The 23407-nt window shown below is 61.7% G+C and overlaps 2 protein-coding genes across 4 annotated transcripts in view; one reads left to right on the top strand and one right to left on the bottom strand.

Annotated features, from left to right (window-relative positions):
- ZNF710 (zinc finger protein 710) overlaps positions 1-18639 on the top strand; it is a 34942-nt gene extending 16303 nt beyond the window's left edge. For 2 of the 3 annotated variants that reach the window (XM_064455939.1, XM_064455938.1), the window contains exons 2-5: positions 11592-13047; positions 14167-14358; positions 14863-15037; positions 16160-18639. In XM_064455939.1, the coding sequence (XP_064312009.1) occupies positions 11620-13047; positions 14167-14358; positions 14863-15037; positions 16160-16332 (1968 nt within the window). In that variant the 5' untranslated portion in view covers positions 11592-11619 and the 3' untranslated portion in view covers positions 16333-18639. Of the gene's footprint in view, positions 1-2684; positions 3008-11591; positions 13048-14166; positions 14359-14862; positions 15038-16159 lie in introns of those variants that run through there. The other variant, XM_064455940.1, reaches the window with a different exon arrangement.
- On the bottom strand, positions 18624-23208 carry IDH2 (isocitrate dehydrogenase (NADP(+)) 2). The gene is made up of 11 exons (XM_064455941.1): positions 23051-23208; positions 21693-21784; positions 21164-21329; positions 20551-20711; positions 20318-20461; positions 20056-20192; positions 19742-19893; positions 19536-19648; positions 19347-19444; positions 19094-19186; positions 18624-18831 (listed from the first exon to the last, which is right to left on the bottom strand). The coding sequence occupies exons 1-11, from the start codon at positions 23139-23141 to the stop codon at positions 18744-18746; spliced, it is 1335 nt and encodes a 444-aa protein (XP_064312011.1). The 5' UTR covers positions 23142-23208; the 3' UTR covers positions 18624-18743.
- Between the last annotated feature and the right edge of the window lie 199 nt (positions 23209-23407).

Raw genomic sequence — 23407 nt, 5'->3', positions numbered from 1 at the left:
CAGTGGCCGATTCCCGTCCCCTGGAGAGAAGGTGCCCCAGCAGAAGTCGAGTGCCGGGTCAGGATGAATCCCGGTGTAATTTATTGCGGTCGCGGGCGGCTCCCGCTGCCAGAGCCCTGCGGTAACGGTGGAGTTTCGCTCGTGAGCGGGGCACTGCAAAGCCTTCCATGACATTACGGGTGTCATTTCAAAGCCCAGAGAGAGTTTTGTGCTCAGCGGCTTCGGCTGGTTCCTGGGAAGGTCCCAAAGGCGCCGGCTGCTCCCGCATCCCTGGGCTGGCAATGGGGGGGGACCGGGCGGCTTCGTGCTCTGCACACGTTTATTCTGCAGAAATGGTCATCTCCAGTGATTTGAAAAACATTCCTTTTTCCCTTCCAGATGTTGCCAATAACCTTGTGGCTGCAAACATAAATATTTACTTCTCACCCATTAACATAATGGTTGGGGTCAGAACCAGTAAAAGAAACATCGCCAGAGCTACAGGGTAGGGTTCAGTGGGATCTGACAAAGCGGGTGCCACTCCTTTCCTGAGACACTGTCTGTCGTATGGACCTGAAGCTGTCATTTCCCCCAACTTGTTTTCCCACCTAATCTTACTAAAAAACGTTATCCGTATCATGCTGCAAATTGTAGGTTGTATCCTTTTCTTTTTTTAAAAATCAAAGCCCCGAAGACGGCAATTCCTCCACCCAGCACCACTTCACGTGATACATATGGTATCATACACGCCCTCCCTTGTCACGAAGCGTATCCGAGGCTGGAAGCAGCAGTTCTGCTTTCTAATCAACTTACGATAAGTAGGTTTTTGCTTTTTTCTAGAGAACTCATTAACAAAGGTTTTCCTTAAAAAATTGAGTTAGGTAGTACCTAATGTGGAGATGGTGGCTGAACAAACTAAAGAATTGGTTTGATTTCTTTCAAAATGCAGAATTTATTTGGTAGCAGCAGCCCAGCACCACGCTTCCTCTTCCCCATTTCTCAGAACTTCGCCTCGTTATTTCAAGTCCAGTTTATCTGCGTCAGGCGCCGGTTTTGAGGGGAGACGCGGTGTTTTCGGTTCTGCCGCAGGCCGAGCGGGCGGGCTGGGCAGCGGCGGCCGCTCCGTGCCGCAGCCGGGGTCCGGTGCGCGCCCCCCGCCTCCCGCAGCTCTTGGCCTTGGCCGGCCCCGCTGGTGGGGTTTGGGCTGGGACGTGTTTGAGCCCGGCTGCAGCGTGCCCTTCCCGCAGCGTCGGACAGACCGTCCTGCGCTCGTGGCCCCGGCAGAGCGCGGGAGACCCCGCGCATCCTTCCCTCGCTCAGCCCCAGCTCAGCGTTTAGTGAAACCAAGATGAACTCGTAATTCCTCAGGCCTGGAACAGGACAAATGCTCTGGATCAGTTTTATGAATAATTTCAGTCATTTGTTGTGATTTTCAGGGAAAACAATTTTTCTCTTTAGAATTTTTGTGGGTGCTTTGAGCAGCTTTATGTGAAAATCACAAAAAAGATGAAAGACTCATATTTCCTTTATTAAATTTGAATGAAAGCTCCTTTTAAGAAAGGAAGAAAAATAAAATCAAAGGTATTCTCACAAATATTACAGATCTGTGGATCAGCCATTTTCCATTAAAAATTGTTGAAAAGTTTTGACGCCTCCTCCCCCTGCAAGATCACCCCCACGTGCCCAACTTCACCCAGTCATCTTTAGCCCCAGTTTACGCTCAGGCTCAACTCCAGCGCCTCGGGAGCTTTGCACGGTGCCTCCACCGCCGTGTCTGTCCCACGCACCGAGAGCGGCGCGGCAGCCTGAGACCCCCCTGGGGCACCTGTGGCAGGGGGGTTCTGCAGAGGGGCTCCTGCACAGGGTCCCGCGAAGGGGCTTCTGCAGTGGGGGTCCCGCAAAGGGCTGCTGCAAAAGGGGTCCAGCAGCCGCCCAGCCCTGACGGCGCCTTCCGTGGGCCGGGAGGCCACCGGAGTTGAGGTGCAGGTGCGGAGCTGCGGCGTGCACCCCTCAGGCAGCCAGTGCAGGGACGCCGGGCGGGCTCCCGCAGCCCCCAGGGACTTGCTGCTGCGCAGGTTTAAAGCCGAGGAGCTTTGCGGGAGGTGCTCCCTGCCCCCCTGGAACAGCCTAATTGCATTGCTCAGGTTGCACTGTTGGTTTTCTTTCAGTGGGGAACAAGTCTTAAAGGTCTTCCTGGATTGCTGTTGGGTTTGTCATACAGCCTGTAACGCCAGATACGGGCGTGGAGGTGAGCTAGATGAGATAAGCTGCTGCTGGTACCAGCTGGGCCCTGGCACCCGCTCATGTGCCTGCACTTACCCTCTGATGGAGCAGAGATAACACAGGGCAGCAGCTAATGGTGAGGAGGGCTTCTGTGTCTCTGGCAGAGTGGGGTTGCTGCTCCTCAGGAAGGCTGTGAAAGGTAAATCTCAGAAAGCCTTTGTGTTTTGGACAGGCTCTCTTTCCTGCAGGGAGGGCTAGGTGAGGTTTGGTGACTGTGCCTGCTGCCTCTGGGGCTGATGTAAAGAGCAGCAGGGGGAAGGGCATTTGATCAGGAAATGGAGCCTGGCAGAAAACAAGAGCCTTTGCAATAGTTGGTGCCTCAGCAGAGGGTGGAGGCGCTGGGCGAGGCAGTCAGGAGCTGCGGCTCCTTGCAGAGCACCTTCAGTGGGACCTCAGCCAGGGTGGCTCTTTGTGGGAGCGGGGGTTCCTTTCACTCTTGTGCCCCCCGTCAATTCAAGGATGTTGCAAGCAGACCTCGTATGCGTGCACAGGTCAGGCTTTCATGAGCCAGGCATAACTTTTTTAGGCTGCTTGATGCAGGATTACCCCGAGTCCCATTTCCAGAGCTGCTGCGTTGGTGCCTGCTGTGGCTCAGCTGCAGCTGGCGGAGGGGCCGGGTGGGACAGTGGACAGCAAGGTGGTGAAGCTGCCGGGTGAAACCGAGAGAGTTGAAACAGCAAAGGGAAAAGTGTCCAGAGACGGAGGGGTCTTAGTCTGGTGCAGTTGCTGGAAGATCTGGAATCTGGTAAGAAATGTACTGGGGGATGAAGAGGCTGTTGAGCAAAACGCTGCTGCAGGAAGGGACCTGTCTGGTGTAAGAGGCCCCAGGTAAGAGCTGGGTGTTTGGGTGGTTAAAGATGAAGCAAGAGAGGTAAACAGAGGTAAAAATCACATAAGGAAGCGAAAGGTATGTTAAAAAAAAAAACTATTGTACGTGCCTAAAGACTGGGAGGTGAGTGAGGAGCTGGTGGAGGCTCTGAGGAGGCAGCGAGTGGGCAGGGGCTGGGGTGGGCAGGAACCGCAGGGATGTGCCAGGGCAGAGCCTGACTCTTCCCAGCTGTGTTGAGAAAGACAGGAGGAGAAGAGACGTTGCACGGAGACAAAAACCTCCCAGGAGAGGGACAAGAAATGCTGAAAGAAAACCGAATTTCACAACCCCCAGAGGATCAGGGACGGGAGCCGCCGCTGCCGGCCCCGGTGCGTCCTTCCCACAAGCATCAGAGAAGGGAGAGTGGCGGTGGCGGCCGGGGAGATGCAGGCGAGGGGGACCGGGAGCACGGTACGAGCAGCTTTTGGGGGGGATGCCGACAAGTGAGTTTGTGTAACTCCATGCGTGGGAGAGGTGCGGGTGGGTGTCTCCGTCGGCAAACGAGCGCCTAAACCTGAACTAAAGGTTTTAAGCCCAGAGGTGGGCTCAGTTCCCAGCTGTGGTTTGTGGGCAGGGATGGCTGAGTTTGAGTGAAAATCTGCCAGGTACAGGCATGGGAAGGATCTGGAGACTTGAGCTCGGGAGGAGCTGTTCTTTTGTTGCTACTGAGATCAATAGTAAGATGCGTTTAATTCATTTTCTGTTTTTCTGATCTGAGAGGTGGGACAGAGGGATGAGCTGAACACACAAAACATTAGCTGGAAAAGGGGCTTAAGGGGGTCAGGGTGGAGAGGTGTAAAGGTGACGGATGGAGCAGACAGCTGTGGGAGAGCAGACCCCCTCCCCGGCACCCAGACCCAGCAGAAGGGCCTGTCCCCTCAGTGGGGGCTGGGAAGGTGCAGAAATGGTGTGATACTGCAAAACCAGGAATATTCAGAAAAAAGCAGTGCCCGCAGCAGAGCTGGGACCCCAGCCCGCAGCACTGCTGTGCCTGTGCCTTTTCACAGTGATACTTGCAGCTCTTCCTCAGAAATGGATCTCGGCATTGGACGTAGCGAAATAGATTCGGACTTTGCCCCCAGAGAACGGGCAGTCGAAGGGCAGGTTGGGAAGGACGGGGCGAGCGGGTGAGCAGAAGAGCACAGAGGCACAAGTGCCTTGCTGGAGCTGCTCCATCACTGCCAGGTGTTGGCAAGGCTCAGGGGGGCTCTAGGAAGAGGTTTGAAGGAATCAGTGTAGTAGCAGATTTTTGCATAGAATTTTTTTCCCTGAGAATTTGTGAGTTTGAAAAATGGGGTGATGGAATTTGCCATTGCTGGTGCAGCTGTTTGCCAGCAACCAAGGAGAGGTGGGATGAGAAAGGGCTTAAAAGGCGAGCAGCTCACGCCTGGTGCAGAGCTGAATGGTGGGAGGGGGAAATAACGGGGTCGCAGTGAGAAGTTGGCAACACAGCTCTGTGTCCTCAGCCCATCCGACGGGAGCAGGGTGCTGCCAGCCAGCACGGCACAGAGCTCTGCACCAAATCAAACTGTGGAATGATTAATAGCTACTGAAATGTTCAATTTGTGGGTATGGAAAAGAAAGGCAGACTTTGGATTGCACAAGGAGCTCGAGTGCGGGTGGGGGAGGCCAGTGAAGGGGCGTGTGGGGTGGTGGGCATGAAGGCGGGAGAAGAGGAGCTGCAGGACTGGGGTGAGAACCAGGGGGTGTTCAGCATCGTTTGCTCTCATGGGGTGGATGATAGGGGAGAGTGGGATTTGTCTGGCTCCTCCTCTTGCCCTCAACCTGCCAGCCTGCCTCTTGGGTCGTGTGCCTGTAGCCCACCCTCCCTGCTCGGCCTGCATGTCCCCCTCGGGCAGAGGAACTGGCACATCCCACTCACTAGCCAGAGTTCCCTTATTTATTAGGGGCATTATCAAGGCAGTGTGGCCTGTTGTAAAGCTCCTGACAGTCCCCTTCTCCACAGGGGGATGGAGTTTACTTGTTAAAGCATCCTTACAGCTCCTGGAGACCCAGCCTGGTGCTCCAGCACTGGAGCAATGCTGGGACTGTTGCTTTGCCAGGACAGACCGGCAGAATCCCCTCCTGTCCATGCCCTGCTGCCCGCAGGTCTTCCCGGCGTGCCTAGTGCTGCAGCCCTGTGCAGTCCCCAGCCTTGGAGGGGTGGTGGTATTTTGTCAGCACCTGGAGGAAGGACAACGTATCTGTGCTTATTTTTGCTTCCCCTGCCCCTCCGTGTGCAGCTGAGGGGGGTCGGGGCTGAGCAGGCGCTGCTGGGTGAGCTCCCTCTGCCGCGCTGCCCCGGCCGTGCGCCCGGCCCTTGGCTCCCCTGGCAGCCTGGCTGCTGCCGTGCCGGGGCTGTGGAGGGCTTGGCACTGGGATTGCTCCGGGACCCCTCGGGAGGCTGAGATCCCTGGCTGGGTTTTGGGTTCAGGCGTGCAGGTGCTGCACGAGCCTCTGCCCAGCGTCTGGGTGCAATGTGTGCTTCAGCCCCGGGCTTGCATCGCCTTGCTTCACCCAGGAGCGATTGCTTCACAGGGGGCTGGCTGTGGCAGGTCTGTGCTCAGTCGTGGCGCTGGACCTGAGGCCCCCCGAGGCCGCTGCTTTGGTTTTTTGAGCAATTTTGGAAGTGGTTCCCTGGAGAGCAGAGGTTTAGGCAGTGCTGTGCACCCCAAGGGGTGTCAGGGACTTTCCTGGGAGAGTTGAAATACGTGACCCAACCTTACTTGCCAGGGTGTTGGGAAACGGCATTTCTAGCCCACTTTGCAAGTCCCGAGAAGGCCGAACAGGGAAGTGAGAGTGAGAAGTGAAACAAAAGCATCTGTCCCATTCCCCGCTTCTCTCCCTGCGGTGTTTGTGCAGCTGCGGCAGCAGCTCTGCGCGCTGTTGTGGCCTCGCTCTCTTGAATAGCAAAGCTCCACTTCTTGTGTACCAGGGCCGGCGTGTTCGATGGAGAGAAGTGCAAAGAGTGATTTGTGTAACACAAGGCTTTTATTTTTGTACGGAGGGCCTGGAGGAGCGGAGCTCGTCCCTTTTCTTGGAGTGCCCCAGAGGAGGAATCCACCATTTACTTTCGTCTAAAAGTCTCTGGTTTAGGGTTGTTGTTCTTAGCACATTCCCAAGACGAGCACTGATACACATGCGAGTGTGTCATTCTTTCAGCTTCCTTGTCTCGTGGTGCTCGTACTCAGGGGGCAGAGACCCAGAGCTGAGCTGGGGGGTCCAGCTGACACCCCCCCACCCCTGCAGTGCTGGAGACCAGTTGGGTCCTCTCCCTTCTCCCCTCTCCCATCCTGGAGGCTGCCAGCTGGCTGTGGGGCTGGCCGGGCCGTGTGCTGCCCTTGCACGGCGCTTACTGGCACCTGCCACGGGGAGCAGGATCCGGCGGTGCCCTCCTGTCCCCGGCTGGGAGCTGGGGTAGCAACGCGCAGCTGTGGGAGGAGGCGTGTGGGTGTTTATTGTCTTGTGTAAGTGGCTGTGGAGAAATCCTTGGGAAAAGCGAGATCGTAACTGGACCGGCAGAAACATCCAGTGTATGTGGCAATAGAAACTGTGCCCCAAAGCAAGGAGGAAAATAAAATGCAAGACCAAATCAGAAGGCCTTCCCTGCTTCCCAGCCTCCTCCGGCCCCTCTTGCCAGGGCAGAGCAGAGGGACCCCAGCTTCCCTGTCTGGGCTGAGACCCCGGGGACCCAGATCTTGATTTCAGCTTCCTCAGTTCCAGCAAGAATTACACTAGCAGATCCCCAAAGGCGGCTGCGCTGCTCACACGCTCCTTCCGGGAAACCACTGCTCACCCGAGCCCCTGGCTGGCATCCGCTGGGGACCCGGCCCGCAACACGGGGCTGCCGGGGCAGGGTGGGCGCTCAGCGCCAGCGGAGGGGCGCGCCGCCGCTTGGGGAGACGGGAGCGGGGAAGTGGGAATGGCTCCAGTCCTGGCAAACTGGCAGGGATGTTTGTGCGGGGGTGCGTTGTGTTGGGCTGTTTTCCCTGGCAGCGCTGCTCCCCGCAGGGATGCTCCGTATGGGAGCAGCAAGCCGAGCCTGGGCCGGCACCCCACGGGTGGGGGCCACCCTGCAGCTGCCCCCGGCCTCACTCCGGCAGGGACCCCCGGGAGGAGGAGGATGACAACAACCTGGGCTATGGGCTGCAGGGTCGGTCAGCCCAGGCCCCCCGGGAAAAGGGGGGTCCTGGGGCTGCTCTGTCCCTGCCGGCAGCCGCCTATCCGGCGGCCCCCTCCTTTTCCTCTTCTTCCTCCTCATCCTTCCTCCCACCCCTCCTCCTCCTCCCACCGCCGCCCTCCCCCGCTCCTCGCTTTGTTTCGCTGCCTCTGCGTTCCCCCTTCCCCCTCTCCTCCCCAACCTCCTCCCCCTCCCCCCATCCTCTTCCTCCCCCCCTCCTCCTCCCCATCTCCTCTCCCGATGCCGCAGGGCTGCTCCACCCGGGGGCTGGAGGTGCGAGGGCCAGAAGCCGCCCCCCTCCCCTCTGTTCCTGGCCCCTGTCTCTGTGCAGCCCATCTCCCTCCGGGTCCCCGCGGGGATGCTCGGGCGAGGGCCGGGGTCACAGGGTGCTGGAGCTGCTGATGAAGGGCCCAGCCACTGTGCCAGGGCAGAGGCAGCTGGAGCTCGAGGGCAGCAGGGTCCCCACAGGCATCAGAACGCATTTCCCCCCACCCAGCATCTCCTTCTCCGTGGCAGTGCTGGCAGGTTGCATGCTCAGTTTTGGGGAGGGTCCCCTCACTGGGTACATCAGACTCTGGGTCGAGGGTCCCCGATCCTGTGGCCAGGTCCAGCGCAGCGGGGGCTGAGCAGCCGGTGCTGCACACATGGGAGAGATGCTAAGGAAGAACCCAATATCCCGGGTGCTGAGCCTGCAGGCAGCCAACCCATCTCTGGCTCTTCCTGTTTCCACACTGGTTCTTTCCCCGTCCCCGTCGCTTCCCCTTCCCCACCACGGTGTGAGCCCTGCAGCCTGGTGTTTCGGTGGGCGCAGAGCTGCTGTGAGAGGACGTGCAGGCCAGGCTCATGAGGGCCGGTGGGATGTGGTGAGAACCAGGGGTACGATAGCCTGATAAAAGGGTTTCTCTGCTCGGAGAGGAGAGTCGTTATTTAGCCCAGGATTGCCTCTCATGCTGTGCAGATGCTCCTGGGACTGCGACATAATCTGGTTTAGAGTTTATTCCTGTGTTACCTCCCCCATAGGATTTCTCTTTGTTATAGCTGCAGAAATAATTCTATTTAGGAAAACATTCTTCACCTCAGGAGGAAGCAGCAGTCTCCTTGCTTTCATCTGGTGGCAGCTCTCCAAGCACCTCCCTGCTGGCCACCCCAGGGCTGCCAGGGGGAAGCTGCTGGGGGCCCTGCACCGCCCCCCATCCATGGGGGTCCTGGGCTGGCTCAGCCCTGGGGAAGTTGGGCATCGCTGCTGCAGGCTCTGCATCCCCCCAGGACCCTGCCCTGTCCTGTCTTGGGGGGGTATGGGGCTGGGGGCTGTCAGGCCCCTGGGCATGAGTAAGCCAAGTGTGGGCACATTGTCCAAGTGTTGTTTTAATCTCGCAAAACAAAATGCATAAACTACTCTCCTGCTGGAGGGAGTGTTTTGGCAGCCCATGCGTCTTTCCCCAGCCTACCGGTGGGCTGCTCTGCTGGCAGACCTGCCTGTGCCTTTACGTCTCTCCGGCTTCTCATTTCGCTGTTTTGTTTTGCCTCGTGGTCTCTCCTCCCTGTTTCCCAGCCTCAATCGCCAAGGACCCTGCGCCCGCCAGCCGGAGGGATCTGGGGATGGATGGCAAAACAGCCTCCCCAAGGTGCGGTGGTGTCTGCCCCGCTCTCCTCGGTGCAGCAGCTCCTTCGTGCTTTGCTACCCCAGATTCCTGGGTTATTTATGGCAGCAATTCCTCAGATTGCTGGCCGGCTGCCCCTGAGCTCTCGGAAAAGGGCTGGTGCTGGTGGGGTGGGTGCAGGCTCCGTCTGCCTGGTGAGGAAGGCTGGCTCTTCGGAGGGGCCCTGTCCCTCCCTTAAGCCATTCCCACACCAGTCACACCATTTCAGTGGGGATGTGCCCTGTGCTCTGTTCTCCAGGCTGGTGGGTTCCTGGAGACCACCAGAGCACAGGGAGCTGCTGGTTTGCCCCAGGCTCAGGAGCAGAGCTACTGACCTGGGGTGCTCCACGCCTGGTGCTGCTGCAGAACCAGCAGCAGTGGCCCGGCAGCCGCTGGGTGAGGCCAGCGGCAACTGCCCGTAGGCATGATGTGAAGGTGGGGGTTTCTGCTCATTTGTCTTTTGACTTTTGCCGCTGAAACTGCAGCCCTGTGAGTTTGCTGTGGTCCCACGTATACCCAGTGGCGATACCATGGTATCACTGTGATCTCCCGGTGCGCTCCCCTGTCCTTGCTTATCGCTCCTTGCTTCTCCAGCAAAGGTCATTTGTCCTTCTAGTCAAAGCTGCTCGGTGTCTACCTGACCTTTCAAGTCTGTATTTCCCAAACTGGCTGGCACCGTGTGCTGCTCCCACACGAGCTCCACCGTCGCCTTTTCCCCAGTCATCACCAGCGCTGGCTGCAGTGAACGGCAGCGCTGCTCGCTCCTCGTGCCGCCTCTCCGGCGGGCTCTGGCACGCTCCTGCAGGTTCCCTACCCGAGTGCTGGAGGCTCCGCAGTGCTTGCAGGTCCAGGCTGCTGCCTCGTGCCCTGCAGCCACCTCTGTGCCCTCGTCCCTCTCCTTTGGTCTTCTTTTCCATCAGATTGACTTGCTCAGGGGATCTTGTGGTGCCAGCGCGCCCAGGCGGGCTGTCCCGCCAGTGAGTCCCGTGACAATACGCGCCTCCCCTCGCGAGTCAGCATCACTGTGCGTCATCCGCGAGCAGTTATCTGGCCTTCTTCCTGAAAGTGGATGGAACAGTTAAATAGCACAAGGTCAGGATTAGAGTCCTGCTGGATCCTGCTGCGAGTCCCACCAGAGGGCAGTGGGGATGTGTCTCTGGGTCCCAAGGGTCTGGGCAGTGATAAACCAGTGGTGGTCCATTCGCCGTGTGCCCCAGGTGGCACTGGTGTTGGGTCAGTTCCCCTCTGACCCTGTCCATGTCCCCTGCCTCCTCCCTGTGTAACTCGGGCACGTGGTGCCCAATGCCCCAGCACTGACGTGGGCATGAACACTTAGGGGGGCACTTGGAGGGGGTCAGTGGGGGAGGGAGAGGACTCTTAAACCTTTGCAGCCTTGTGGGGGACGGCATTGGCTGCTGCTTGTCTGCATTTGCACTGGGGCTCTGGAGAACCATAGCTTTACTGGGATTTTAGCTAGCCTAGGGTGTAGAATAGAATAGACAATTTCAGTTGGGAGGGACCTACGACAATCATTCAGTCCAACTGCCTGACCAGTTCAGGGCTGGCCAAATTAAAGCATGTTGTTAAGGGCATTGTCCAAATGCCTCTTAAACACTGGCAGGCCTGGAGCATCGACCACCTCTCAAGGAAGATAACTCTAGCCTTCTTCTTACAAGTGACTCCATAACTCCATAAGCAGGCTGTACAGGTCAGTAGTGCTGCAGATAGTGGGAGGCAGGAGGAATGGAAGCCAACCGCTTATAAAACCTGAAGAAATACTGCTGTAACCGGGCGTGCTTATTGCTGGGACAAAACGGTGCTGCTGAAAGGTGTTAATAAAAGCAAAAGCAAAGGCGAGAGGAGGCACTTGCCATGGCAATGAGAGAGGGCTGTTGGACAAGCGGGATGGACCAGGCAGGAAAGGTGAAGTTGGAGCTGGGCTGCTGCAGGGCAGGGGAGGTTGGAGCAGTGAGGGGGCTCCCCGGGCACCAGCGCAGCCTGCTTGGGGCCAGCACACCCAGACCCTGAGCTGCCTCCCGCACTGCGGCGATGCTCGGATCTGTGGGTGAGGATGCCAAAGACACCGGCACTGAGCCAAACGGAGCCTCTGCCATGTGCTTGACTTGAGCTTGTGAGCCTGGCAGTTTGGCCGCTTTCTAGAAGTTCCCAGTGAGGAGGGTTTGGGCTTTGGCTCCTTGGGCTCCCTGTGCCCTTCACTGCTGCTTCTTCCTCCTGCTAGGAGCAGCATGTTCAGCTTTCTTGACTGGTCCCCAAATGGCACAGGCGCCTGTCCCCAGGAGTCACTGTCAGGGAGCTCTGGGGCACGCGAGGAGCCAGACCTCAGCCTCGGGGTTTGATAGCCCAGCCAGAAAGGCCAACAGCAGACATGGAGCAGAGCTTCCTTCTGCAGCCTGGGTCCCCAGCCCCCCCCCCCCAACAGCTGAGACCCCCAGGGCTGCACCACCCCCATGTCCTGGGGTGCATGGTGCTGGGGACCCGCGCTGGCATTGCCCGCATTGGTCTGCTGGGGACGGTGATCAGGAAAGGGGTGGTGACAGCTGGAATGAGCCCCTCATGGAGTGGCAGCTGTGTGGCAGCAGGGGCACCAGCAGGGCTAACGGCCATCTCTCTCCCTTCCCAGCCATGACAGCATAGGCACGCAGCGAGAGATGGATCGCTTCACCGAGTGCGGGACCCAGACGGACGCGGTGGTGGTGCTGTCCCTGGCGCAGGCTGCGGTTCTGGGCTTGGTGTCTGAGAATGAGCTTCTCGGGGCCACCGTCAGCCCCGCTGGCTTCTTCCCAGGGCTGGGAGGGGAGCTGCCAGACACCGCCGCAGCAGAGCCCGGGGAGCCGGAGGGCGAGTGCCGGCTGGAGGATGAGGGGCAGGCGCCGGGGGACGGGCAGGAGGATGATGCCTTGGAGGCAGAGTCCTCCCTGGAGAAGCACGCCCGGAGGAGAAAGCGGCCTCCTGTGAGGCTAGTGCCTAAGGTCAAGTGCGAGGAGGCAGAGGATGAGGTGCTGTACGCAGTGTCCGTCCCTGGGGACGAGGAGGGTGAGCAGCAGCGCAGCCGCCCGCCCCCCCTCCCGGACCCCAGCCAGGAGCAGACGGTGCAGAGCAGTGCCATGAAGATGATCGACCTGGGCACCTTCAGCAGGAAGCCCCGGCGCCTGCGGCACCTGCGCCGGCGCGCGCGCCAGGAGCTGGAGGGCACCGAGCGCCGCCTCGGGGGCGCCCACCCGGCCGGCGCGGTGGAGGGTGGCACTGCGGGGGCCCTGCGGACCGAGTGCGCCTTCGAGGCGGGCACCCCGTCCCCTGGCGAGGCAGAGGCCCCCGCACCGGTGTCCCCCGAGCAGGTGAAAAGCGAGCAGGGCTTCGCCTGGCAGGAGCCAGGGGAGCTGGAGGCAGAGGCGGCGGGTGCCACCAGCGAGCGCAACAAGAAGGCGCAGCTGGACCGGCTGGACATCAACGTGCAGATCGACGACTCCTACCTGGTGGAGGCGGGCGACCGCCAGAAGCGCTGGCAGTGCCGCATGTGCGAGAAGTCCTACACGTCCAAGTACAACCTGGTGACCCACATCCTGGGCCACAACGGCATCAAGCCCCACTCCTGCCCGCACTGCAACAAGCTCTTCAAGCAGCCCAGCCACCTGCAGACCCACCTGCTGACCCACCAGGGCACGCGGCCCCACAAGTGCGAGGTGTGCAGCAAGGCCTTCACCCAGACCAGCCACCTGAAGCGGCACATGCTGCTGCACACCGACATCAAGCCCTACAGCTGCCGCTTCTGCGGCCGGGGCTTCGCCTACCCCAGCGAGCTGAAGGCGCACGAGGTGAAGCACGAGAGCGGCCGCTGCCACGTCTGCGTGGAGTGCGGGCTGGACTTCTCCACGCTCACCCAGCTGAAGCGGCACCTCTCCACGCACCAGGGCCCCACGCTGTACCAGTGCCTGGAGTGCAGCAAGTCCTTCCACTACCGCAGCCAGCTGCAGAACCACATGCTGAAGCACCAGAACGTCCGGCCCTTTGTCTGCACCGAGTGTGGGATGGAGTTCAGCCAGATCCACCACCTCAAGCAGCACTCCCTCACTCACAAGGTAGGGTCCAAGGTGCGTCAGGCACCCCAGGGGTGCTGCCCTTTCCGTGCCTGGAGGAGATGTACTAGCTCTGGATGCGGGTGCTGGGGGAGGGGGGTGTCCCAGTGCCCCAGAGTCCTGCCCAGCCCTGGGAGACGGGTGGTGTGGGTGGGCAGAGGTGCCTGTGGTTGGCATTGGCATGGGGTCACTGATTAGCAGTGAAAGGGCATCGTTACGGGTAGGGGCCCTGGGGCTGCCCAGCCTCTTTCTTCCTGGGGTTTTCCATCCTCAGGGAGGGGGGCTCAGACCTACTGCAGCAGGGTGACTTGGGGGACCCTGGCCACAGGCTGCTGCATCCTCTGCTGGTGGGCTGTGAGCGAGGGGTTTGCCCTTTTCCAGGGGAGGAGCAATTGGCCTGAGCCAGAGAGCAGAGCTGGGTCTCACAGCTGGGCTTACAGAGCCCATCCAGCCACGCTCCCCGCAGCCCACCTCCCGCACGCTGCCGGGCTCAGGCAGGGCCCTCGAACATACCCGTGCCGGGTCAGCTGCCGTACAGCGGCCGCGCTCCCCAGCCAGCCCCTTCCCGTGGGTGCTGCTTTGCAGAGCTGCTCTCGCTCCAGCAGCACTGACCTGATACTGGGTTTTCCAAGTGCTGCAAATGCATTCCAAGTGCAGGTGAGACGATGGTATCTGGGGGCAAGGCAGGACCCTGCCTCCTGCAGGACCAGTGGGAATTACCCCCCAGGGCAGCGTGGGGATGGCCCCAGGCTCTCAGTGGTTCCTGCTCTGCACTTGCAGAAGGGGCAGGGAGAGGGGTGCAGGAGATGCTCTGGGGAAGGTGCAGATGAGCTGATGAAGGTAAATCTTCCCCCCTGCCCAGGTTCCTGCGGTCCAGCCCACTGACAGTCCCCAAAATTCAGCTTAGCAGAAGGAGCCCATCCCATGCCCCTTGGAGCACAGGCCCCTGCTCTGTGCCGTGCCCAGCACCGCTCGTGTGCTCCCAGCTCCTGCAGGGTGTGTTCAGGGGCCCCCGAGCCGCCCTGGCAGCGCTGTGTGCTGGTCCCCACCACCACTGCCTGCTGCTGCTCGCCCTGGGGCTCGGCTCTGCCCCCTGCCCTCAGCTCCCCGGATCCCTTGCAGGGCGTGAAGGAGTTCAAGTGCGAGGTGTGCGGGCGGGAGTTCACCCTGCAGGCCAACATGAAGCGGCACATGCTGATCCACACCAGCGTCCGTCCCTACCAGTGCCACATCTGCTTCAAGACGTTTGTGCAGAAGCAGACGCTCAAGACCCACATGATTGTGCACTCACCGGTGAAGCCATTCAAATGCAAGGTACCGTCGGGGGTCCAGGGGCGTTAGCATGGGCGCTGGTGTGCTGCGCTCAGGAGAAACCCAGCCAGGCTGGGTTGAGCCCTCAGTCATGGGAAAGCAGTTTTGTGATGCCTCCCTCTGTTCGCTTGGGCAAACAGCTCGTCCTGACGTGTCTGCTGAGAGCTGTGCAGCTGGGAGCAGCTGCTGCGGGCAGCGCATGGGCACCGCGAATGGAGAAGGACAATTAGTACCTCTCTCTGACCAGCGCTTGATGTGCTGGAGTTCCCAGCAATGCCAGCACAGCATCCCTGAGGCCTCCCACTGCAGGGGAGCGAGGCGAGGGCGGGAGGGAAGTGGCCTCGTTACTCTTAGAAGTTGGTGGGAGCAATGGGGGACCCCAGGAGCGAGATCCGCACGCATCCTTGCGGCAGCACCGTCCGTCACGGGCGAGTGCCTGCCGCTGTCCCCCTTTGCCGGGGGCGGCAGCGGGAGGGCCCTCGCTGACCCCGGGAATGCTGCCCGCAGGTCTGCGGGAAGTCCTTCAACCGCATGTACAACCTGCTGGGCCACATGCACCTGCACGCGGGGAGCAAGCCCTTCAAGTGTCCCTACTGCTCCAGCAAGTTCAACCTGAAGGGCAACCTGAGCCGGCACATGAAGGTCAAGCACGGGGTGATGGACATCAGCCTGGACAGCCAAGGTGGGTGCAGGCTGTGGCCAGTCCCTGCGCTGCCTATCGCAGACTGGGCGCTGTGGTTTTCCCTGATGCGGCTGCTCCTGGGAGCGCCCGGCTCTCGGCTGTTTGCTTTGGGAGCTGGGCTGTGCCGCAGCGGCTCCAGCGAGCACGTGTCCTGTTGCCTGAGGGCTGCCCTCGGCTTGTTCATCCTGCCAGCACTGCGTGGTGACACCCACAGCTCCCCAGCCTTCCCTCTGTCCTCAAGCACCTATCCTCCCACAGGGCCATGGGAAGGTACTGAGTGGGAGCCAAGTAAGCTTAATAAACTTGGTGCAAATACAAATAAAGTTCTTGATAAATAAGTTAAAATAAATAGCTCCCCAAGGAGCCATTGAGGCTTTGGCATCTCTGGACAGAGCGGTGCTGTCTGATACTGACTGTGATTTTGGTCAAAGGGTTTTGCAGAGTGGGGCGTAAATGCCGCTGGTTTTGCCCCAGCTGCCCCCTCTGCACCTGCCCAAAGGCACCTGAGGGGACAGGCGATGCTCCTGCCGCAGGTTTCTGCACCACATTGGTGTAGATGCCTCATCAGCAGTCTTGTAGCGGGACCACCCGTGTCATGCGGACAGAGCTGGAGGGGAGCTCTGGCTGTTTCACCCCCTCAGTTTCCCCAGCAGCTCAATGCCCGCCTTGAGCACGGCCTGGGAGAAACCAGCAGGATCCCACATTCCTGCCCCTTTCTCTTCTTCCCACCTCAGACAGCTCCCACCCCGGCCGAGCCCAGGCTGGTGCCCAGCAGCGCGGCGCAGGCAGGGAATGCAAGCATGGGCATGGTGCTGGTAGGATGCCTTTCCTGGGCTGCTGTCCTTGCCTCACCTCCCCCGGGCCCACCGTGGGGCCAGGTGCTGCAGACCCCCGCCATGTGGCACAGGCACCAGTCAGGGGCTGTTCTGCTGGCAACCCATCCCTGCTGCGGTGCACGGCTGGGGGTCCTCTGAAGACCCCCACAAGTGGCCTGGCTCAAGCAGAGCTATAGCTCCTGGGGAGCTTTGGGCTCTAAGCTCGAGCAGCCTGGGGAGGAGGGGGGCTGTTGGCCCTGGACCTTCGTGCAGGTTTGTCATCGGGTGTCCCTGTGCTGAATCCTAGATCCCATGATGGACCTGGCTGGGGCCGACCATGCTGAGCTGGACGGGCAGCAGGAGATGGACGACTTCGAGGAGGAGAACTCTTACGGCTACGGAGGGGTGGGCAACGCTCCGGACGAGCACGCCCTGACTGAGCAGGCCATGAAGGAGATAGCGTACTACAACATGTTGTAGCCAAGGCTGGAGGAGGCTGCCGGGGACCTGTGTGGACTTTGCGTGGTAAGAGCAGCTGCTGCTGGCGGGCTGCGGCACCCAGCCAGACCTGCACCACTGCCCCTGGAGAGGGGGGGGCTCCAGCTGAGCTTGGTGAAGGAGAAAACAGGGATGTCCAAAAACCTTTGCTGGGGTGAAGGCAGGAGCAGAAGCTGGAGGTGGTACAGGGCAGCAGTTGCTGCAGCAGCAGCTTCAAGCTGTTGCCAGACCTTTGCAGAGCCTCTGTGGAGCTCTCGCCGTCGCTGGGGTCCTTCCCTCCTTCCCCACCGCCCCCAGAGAGGGAGCACGGAGCGGTGCACCGGCTGCCTGCGGCTCTCCTGCCCATCGCTGACCTCCCTTCGCTCTGCTCCTGCCTGCCTGCCCCTCTGGGTGGTGGCAAGCCAGGACCTTGCCTGTCTTCACCCTTGCCTGTACTGCAGTGTCCAGCGTACTTGAAGCTGCAGGCAGGGGAAGGCACGTCCCAGAAGATGATGAGCATTACTAACTATTCTACCTCCTGGGTCCTCCCCCACGGCTGGGGCTGCAGCCTGGCCAGCCCCCTGCTTCCCCTGCAAGCGCCCTGTGGGGCAGAAGCCCCTCTGCCTGCGGGAGGATGTGGGTTTGCGCTTCTTGCTCTTCCCCGTCCCCTGGGCAGGCGAGAGCTGTCCTACTTGCTCTGGCACCGGCTGCGGGCTGGCACAGGGAAAGCTGCGGCGACCTGCGCGAGGCCATGGGGCACATACAAAACAGAATATTTTCTTACAAACTAATGGCAAAGCTTAGCGGAAGCAGCAGCTCTGAGAATAGAGCAGCTGTAGCAAGCGCTGTACTTAAAGGAAGGCAAACCCTGTTCAACTTGAGCAAATGATGGTATTTTGAAAGTAATTTATTTTTTTCAGATGTGCCGCGTGGTTGGATTTATCTTTTCAATGAGTTCAGTTTCCTTCAACCAATGTGCTTTGTAAACCTGTGTAATGTGTGTGGTCTGTGCGCGGGGAGCGGCGGGGGCTGTGTTGGTGTTCGGAGGGGGCTGATGACTGGGGTCGGGGGGTCCTGCCACCCCTGGGGCAGCCAAGCACCAGCAGGGCCACGCTAATGAACCGCAGCCCCAATCCCTGCACTGCCAGCACCCTTCCTCAGCCCCCCGAGCTGGTCTAGGGCTCAGGAAAAGGCTTTCACTGGGGCGGTGTGCCCTTGGGATGGCTGTTTGCCTCCTCTGCTCCTAGGTGTTGTGGGGGAGAAAGGAGCTGGGGCAGCCTGGGTGTGAGACCACCCTCCTGGCTTTCCAGCCTCCCTGCTGTAGGGCAGAGGCCCAGGCAGCGCTGGCAGCATCGCTCCCCCAGCGCTTCCCCCAGCGTGCCCAGGGCCAGGCAGGGTCCCAGCAGGCACCAGTATCTCCTGGGAGGCTGCAGCAGGCCCAGGACCTGGGCTCCGGCCAGGGCCCCGGCACAGGGTCTGGGACCCCCGAGCTGACCTCTGCCGCGCACACTGCAGGTGGCTGAGCAAGCAGAGGCACGATTCCCACCGCTCTCCCTGGGGCAGGGCACCATCTGCCCCATCCCCAAAAGCCCCAGGCTGCCTCTAGGGCATGGCACCCCTCAGACCCCCCAGGCTCCCAGCCCCCATCAAGGCAGGGTGCCCCCCAGCCTTGCCATCTTCATTCCCTGCTCCAACTTTCTCCAGCCCCCCTCCATGCTCCCAGCCAGCACAGCTCCCCCCGCTTCCCCACACTACCTCAGTCCTAGTACCAAAAAGCCATGGCGCATGTCCCCACGTCCTGGACAAGGGTGGGCTGGCAAGGCCAAGCCGAGGGGGTCTTTGCTGTGCTGGGAAGCAGACCTGGGCGGCTGCGGCACTGAGCTTTGCCCTGTGGGACAAGGCCAGGGGGTCTCGTGCTGGTGGCACAGCAGGCACTGGTGGCCGCATGGCTCCCTGATCCCCCCCTCACATACGTGGAGCGTTCAGCCACCCCTTGTGCAAAGCCCTACTGTGTTTTGGTTGGTTTTTATCTCCTTGGTTTGAGGAGTTGTTTAGCAATAATTCCAATAAATGCATATTCTTTAGCCGCTGGCTGCCTCCTGCGGCTGGCGCCCGCCCCGTGCCCAGGCCGCGAGAGCTGTGCCACCACGCGCCGTGGGCCGGTGAGGTGTTTAATGGCTACTGGCACCGCGAGGTGGGAGGGTACATGAATGAATGCAGGACAGGCCCCCCCCCGGACTCCCCCCTGGTCCTACATAGCCCTGCTAGAAAGGCTTTAAAAACACTCGTAAGAAAACTGCTTATAAAAATTATTCAACTGTTCCTGAGCTGTGTTGGTGAGCTGGAGGCGGCGCTGGGTCCCCGTGCATCTGGGTGACAGCGGGGCCAGGGCTGGGTGGCCCCCCCCTGCACCCCTACTGCTTTCCCAGGGCCTTGTCCAGGTTGTTCTTGATGGCGTCCAGGAAGTCGGTGGTGTTCACAAAGTGCTCGTTCAGCTTCACACTGGGGAGGAGGGCAGAGAGGGGCTGGAGGGGTCCCGCAGCTGGGGAGGGTCCCTCCCCGCCCACTGCCACAGGCAGCAGCCAGCCCGGCTGGGGTCAGAGCCGGGGCCGGCCAGCACAGGCATGGCCTGACCCTACAAGCTGTAAATAGACTCCCCGAGTCCCCAGGGACTGTCTGGAGGCCAGCGGCCACCCCACGCAGCCAGCCTGCCTTCGTGGCAGGCGGCTGCCCCACATCGCTCCGCCCCATGAACCACACGTACTTGGCGAGGCCGTGGATGCAGCCGGCGAGGTCCTTCGTCATCGTCCCGCTCTCTACCGTTTCAACACAAACCTTCTCCAGTGTCTGAGCAAACCTGGGGACGGCGGCATCGTGGGTGGCTCCAGCAAAGCCGGCACCTCACCGGCACCCCTGTGCTGCCGACCCCACCACGGCTGGGACTGGCGTGGTCGGTGCCGGGGGTGGCTGCTGGCAGCGTGCCCCACTCTGGGGTGTCCCCACCCCACCCCGCTCACTTGATCAGGTCCGGGTTACTGTCCAGCTTGCCCCGGTGCTCCAGGCCACGCGTCCAAGCGAAGATGCTGGCGATGGGGTTCGTGCTGGTGGGTCGCCCCTGCACGGAGAGAGCGCTCAGCCGCCTGGCGTGGGCAGCACACCACGGGCAGCCCAGTGCGGGCCCCTCGCCGCAGGCACAGCGCACCCACCTTCTGGTGCTCCCGGTAGTGGCGGGTGACGGTGCCGTGAGCCGCCTCAGCCTCGATGGTCTTCCCATCCGGACAGACCAGGACAGAGGTCATCAGCCCCAGGGAGCCAAAGCCTGCGGTGGGACGGGGGTCAGGGCAACCCCAGGAAGGTGACCATGCACAGTCCACCTGACCCTACCCCACAGCACCCCCTCCCACCACCCCACCTTGGGCCAGGATGTCTGACTGGACGTCCCCGTCGTAGTTCTTGCATGCCCAGACGAAGCCACCGGAGGATTTCAGCACCTGGGCGACCATGTCGTCGATGAGCCGGTGCTCGTACCAGATCTTCAGCTTGTCAAACTCCGTCTTGTAGTGCCTGGGAGCCCAGGGCAGGTGTCAGCCACGCCTGGCCGTGCCCACCGCAGGCTGGGTCCCACCGCCACACCTGGGCAATGCCCCCCCGCCCCCGGAGGGGCAGCCAGCCCACCCTGGCGCAGCTCTCCCCCTACCAGCAGCCCAAGCTCCTCCAAGTCCGTACTTATCAAAAATCTCCTGGAAGATGTCTTTGAAGCGCCCATCATAGGCCTTGAGGATGGTGTTCTTGGTGCTCATGTAGAGAGGCCACTTCTTCTGGATGGCATACTGGAAGCAGCTGTGAGCGAAGCCCGAGATGGACTGCAAGGGAAGCGCACGGACCCCCGTGGGACCCCTGTCCCGCCAGCCTGGCCAGGTCCACCACGGATGGCAGGTCATGCCACCCCACAGGGACCCGTCCTGCTGCCCTGGGCCTGCCCCGTTACCTCGTCTGTGTTGTACATGCCCATGCCCACGCCGCCGCCGGGGAAGTTGTACACCTCCCACTCCTTCACCCCACTGCCGTCCTTCGGCGTGAAGACCATCTTGAATGTCCCAGACTTGCCCACCACAAAGTCGGTGGCTTTATACTGCAAGGGGCAGGGCAGAGCATCGGGCAGGGTCCGGCAGGAGCTGCCGGACACCCCCGCAGCGCAGGCAGCCGCCGCACGGGGCTCACCTGGTCGCCGTGGGCATGCCTGCCGATGGTGATGGGCTTGGTCCAGCCGGGCACCAGGCGGGGGATGTTCTTGCAGATGATGGGCTCCCGGAAGACCGTCCCACCCAGGATGTTTCGGATGGTGCCGTTGGGGCTCTTCCACATCTTCTTCAGCTTGAATTCTGGGGTGTGCAGAGGTGAGGCCCTCCAGGGACCCCCCCACCAGGGACAGCCCCAGCGGTCACCCCAGGCCAGTGCCCGGCCCCTGCCAGCCCCCGCCCCTGCTCCTCTGTGCCATGGGCTGCTGCCAGAGCCCCGCTGTCGGGCCAGCCAAGGAGAGGGACAGCCGGCGCAGGCCTATGACTGACACTGGGCAGAAGCCGGTCTGTCCCCAGCGCCATGCCCTCAGGGTCCCCACAGCACCCCCAGGCACCCCAGGGCCAGGGCAGGGGGCACAGCACTAAGACCATGGCCCCCAGCCCAGGCAGTGGCGCAGTCCCCGACCCACCAGAAACCTGAGCCATCTGGGGGGGAGGCACTGGCTGACCCAGAGGGGCCAGGCATACACGGGGGGCTCAGCACCCTGGCACCACCCCCGCTGCAGCAGGAGCTTGGCCCCTCGCCCCCTGCCCACCTTCCACCCTGGCTTCGTCCGGCGTGATGGTGGCACACTTCACGGCCACGCTGTACTTCTGGGTGGCCAGCGCCGAGTCGATGGTGACCTGGTCATCTGTCTTGTCCCGGTGCGGCAGGCCCAGGTCAAAATACTTCAGCTGGACATCCACGTTGGGCAGGATGAGCTGGGGGTCCCAGGAGAGCGTCAGAGCCGGGGGACAGCACCGTGCACCGCAATAACAGCCAGCCCCGGCCCCCACCCCAGCCCAGCCACAGCTGCCTGCCTGGGATGGTCCCCCCCTGCCCAGGAAGGGCCCCCCTCCCCGGCTCAGTCCCCCCGCCCCGGGACCTCCTCACTTCCAGATCCTGCCGGAAGCTGCACTGATCTCACCACCTGCTTCCTGCAGACAGACAGACAGAGGACAGACAGGGAGGGCAGTGCGCAGGGACTGCCTGTTCTTTCTACAACAACCACCTGTTGCCCTGTACAGCAGCCGCCAGCGCCACTTGTGCGACACCCGCCTGTTCTCCAGGCAGGACCCCGTTACCTTCTCCTTGATGAAGGCCCAGATGATCCGCGTCATCTCATCTCCATCCATCTCCACCACTGGGTTGGCCACCTTGATCCGCTTGTCGGCATCTGGGGAGCGGCGGTGGGGTGTTAGGGGCGCCCGCCGGGCCCCGCCGGCCGCGGCCCCACAGCTCTGCACTGCGGCGTGGGGCCAGGAGTCGTCCCACCGGGACGGCGAGCTCCCATCCGGCAGGGTTCGGGTGCCAGCCCTGCTCAGGGCTGGGTGCAGGTCAGGGTGCAAACCCCACTCAGGTGCAGGTCAGGGCACAAACCCCACTGGGGTCTGGACCGGTTCACGGCACCAACCCTGCTTGGGGCTGGGCTTGGGTGCAGGTCAGGGTGCAAAACCCCACGTGGGAGCGGGACTGGGACCGGGTGCACACCCCTCTCGGGGCGGGACCTGGGTGCAAGCTGGGCTGCAAAGTCCCACGTGAGACCAGGACCAGGACTGGGTACAAACCCCTCCAGGGCCAGACCCAGGTGCAAACCAGAGGGCAAAACCCTGCACAGGACTGGAACCAGGAGCAACCCTCGCTCAGGACTGGACCTGGGTGCAAGCTGGGGTGCAAATCCCTGCATGGGACCTGGACTGGGAGTAAACCCCTCTGGGTGCCAAATCTGGATGTGGGTCAGGCAACAAAATCTGATGCGGGACCAGGATCAGAGGCAAAGCCTTCTGGGGGTTAAGCCTGGCTGCTCATTGGGCTGCAAAACTCCACGCAGGACCGGGACCGGGTGCAAACCCCTCTCAGGGCGGGACCCGGGTGCAAGCCAGGCTTTAAAAGCCCACACGAGACCAGGACCAGGAACAAACGTCTCAGGGGCCAAACCTGGCTGCAAATTGGGCAGCAAAACCCCGTGCGGGACCTGAACCAGGAACAAACTCCTCCAGGGTCAAACCGAGTACAAGCTGGGGTGCAAAACCCTGCGTGGGACCGGGACCAGGAACAAATGCCTCCAGGGTCAAAGCGGGTACAAGCAAAACGCCGCGTGGAACCGGGCCCAGCGGCAAACCCTTCCAGGGGCCAAACCTGGATGCGGGTCGGGCTGCAAAACTCCACGTGGAACCAGGACCGGGAGCAAACTCCCCCGGAACAGGACCCGGCTGCAAAACCCCGCGTGGATCCGTGACCGGTAGCACGCCCCGCCCGGGGACGGCTGTAAGCCGGGGTACGGATGCAGTTCCAACCCACCCACCCCCCAAAAAAAAAAAAAAGCGAGCCAGCCCAGCGTGAAAACCCCACTCGGGGCGGGCGCAGCCGCCCTCTCCGTCCCCAAGGACACGAGGGAATCCCACCCCGCCCCCCCACTCACCCCAAGGTCACCCCCACTCACAGTGTCGGCGCTGCCCCACGGAGGCGGCGGGGAGGGGGCAGCGGGCCAGGCGGCTCAGCGCCGGGGCGGCGCGGAGGCAGCGGGCGGCCATGGCGGGGCGCGACGGGGCGGACACGGCGAGGGCGGTGGCGGCGGAGCGGGGACGCGGTTCGCTCCGCCCCGGGGCGGTCCGTGCCCGCGCCCCCCCGCGGGGCCCCGCGCGGGCCTCGGAGGGGCCCGCGCGGGGTCCTGCGGCGGCCCCCGGACCATCGCCTCATCCCCCCCCATCACGCAGCGCAACCCCATCTGCAAAACACCCACGGGGGATGATGCCCTGCCGGGGGGTGCAAAGCAGGAGGGTGCCCCCCCGCCCCGGGG

Source organism: Phalacrocorax carbo, chromosome 7 (assembly GCF_963921805.1).
Source record: "Phalacrocorax carbo chromosome 7, bPhaCar2.1, whole genome shotgun sequence".
Lineage (NCBI taxonomy): Eukaryota > Metazoa > Chordata > Aves > Suliformes > Phalacrocoracidae > Phalacrocorax > Phalacrocorax carbo.
Note: the sequence above shows the minus strand (reverse complement) of the source record. Positions and strands in the feature narration are given on the sequence as shown.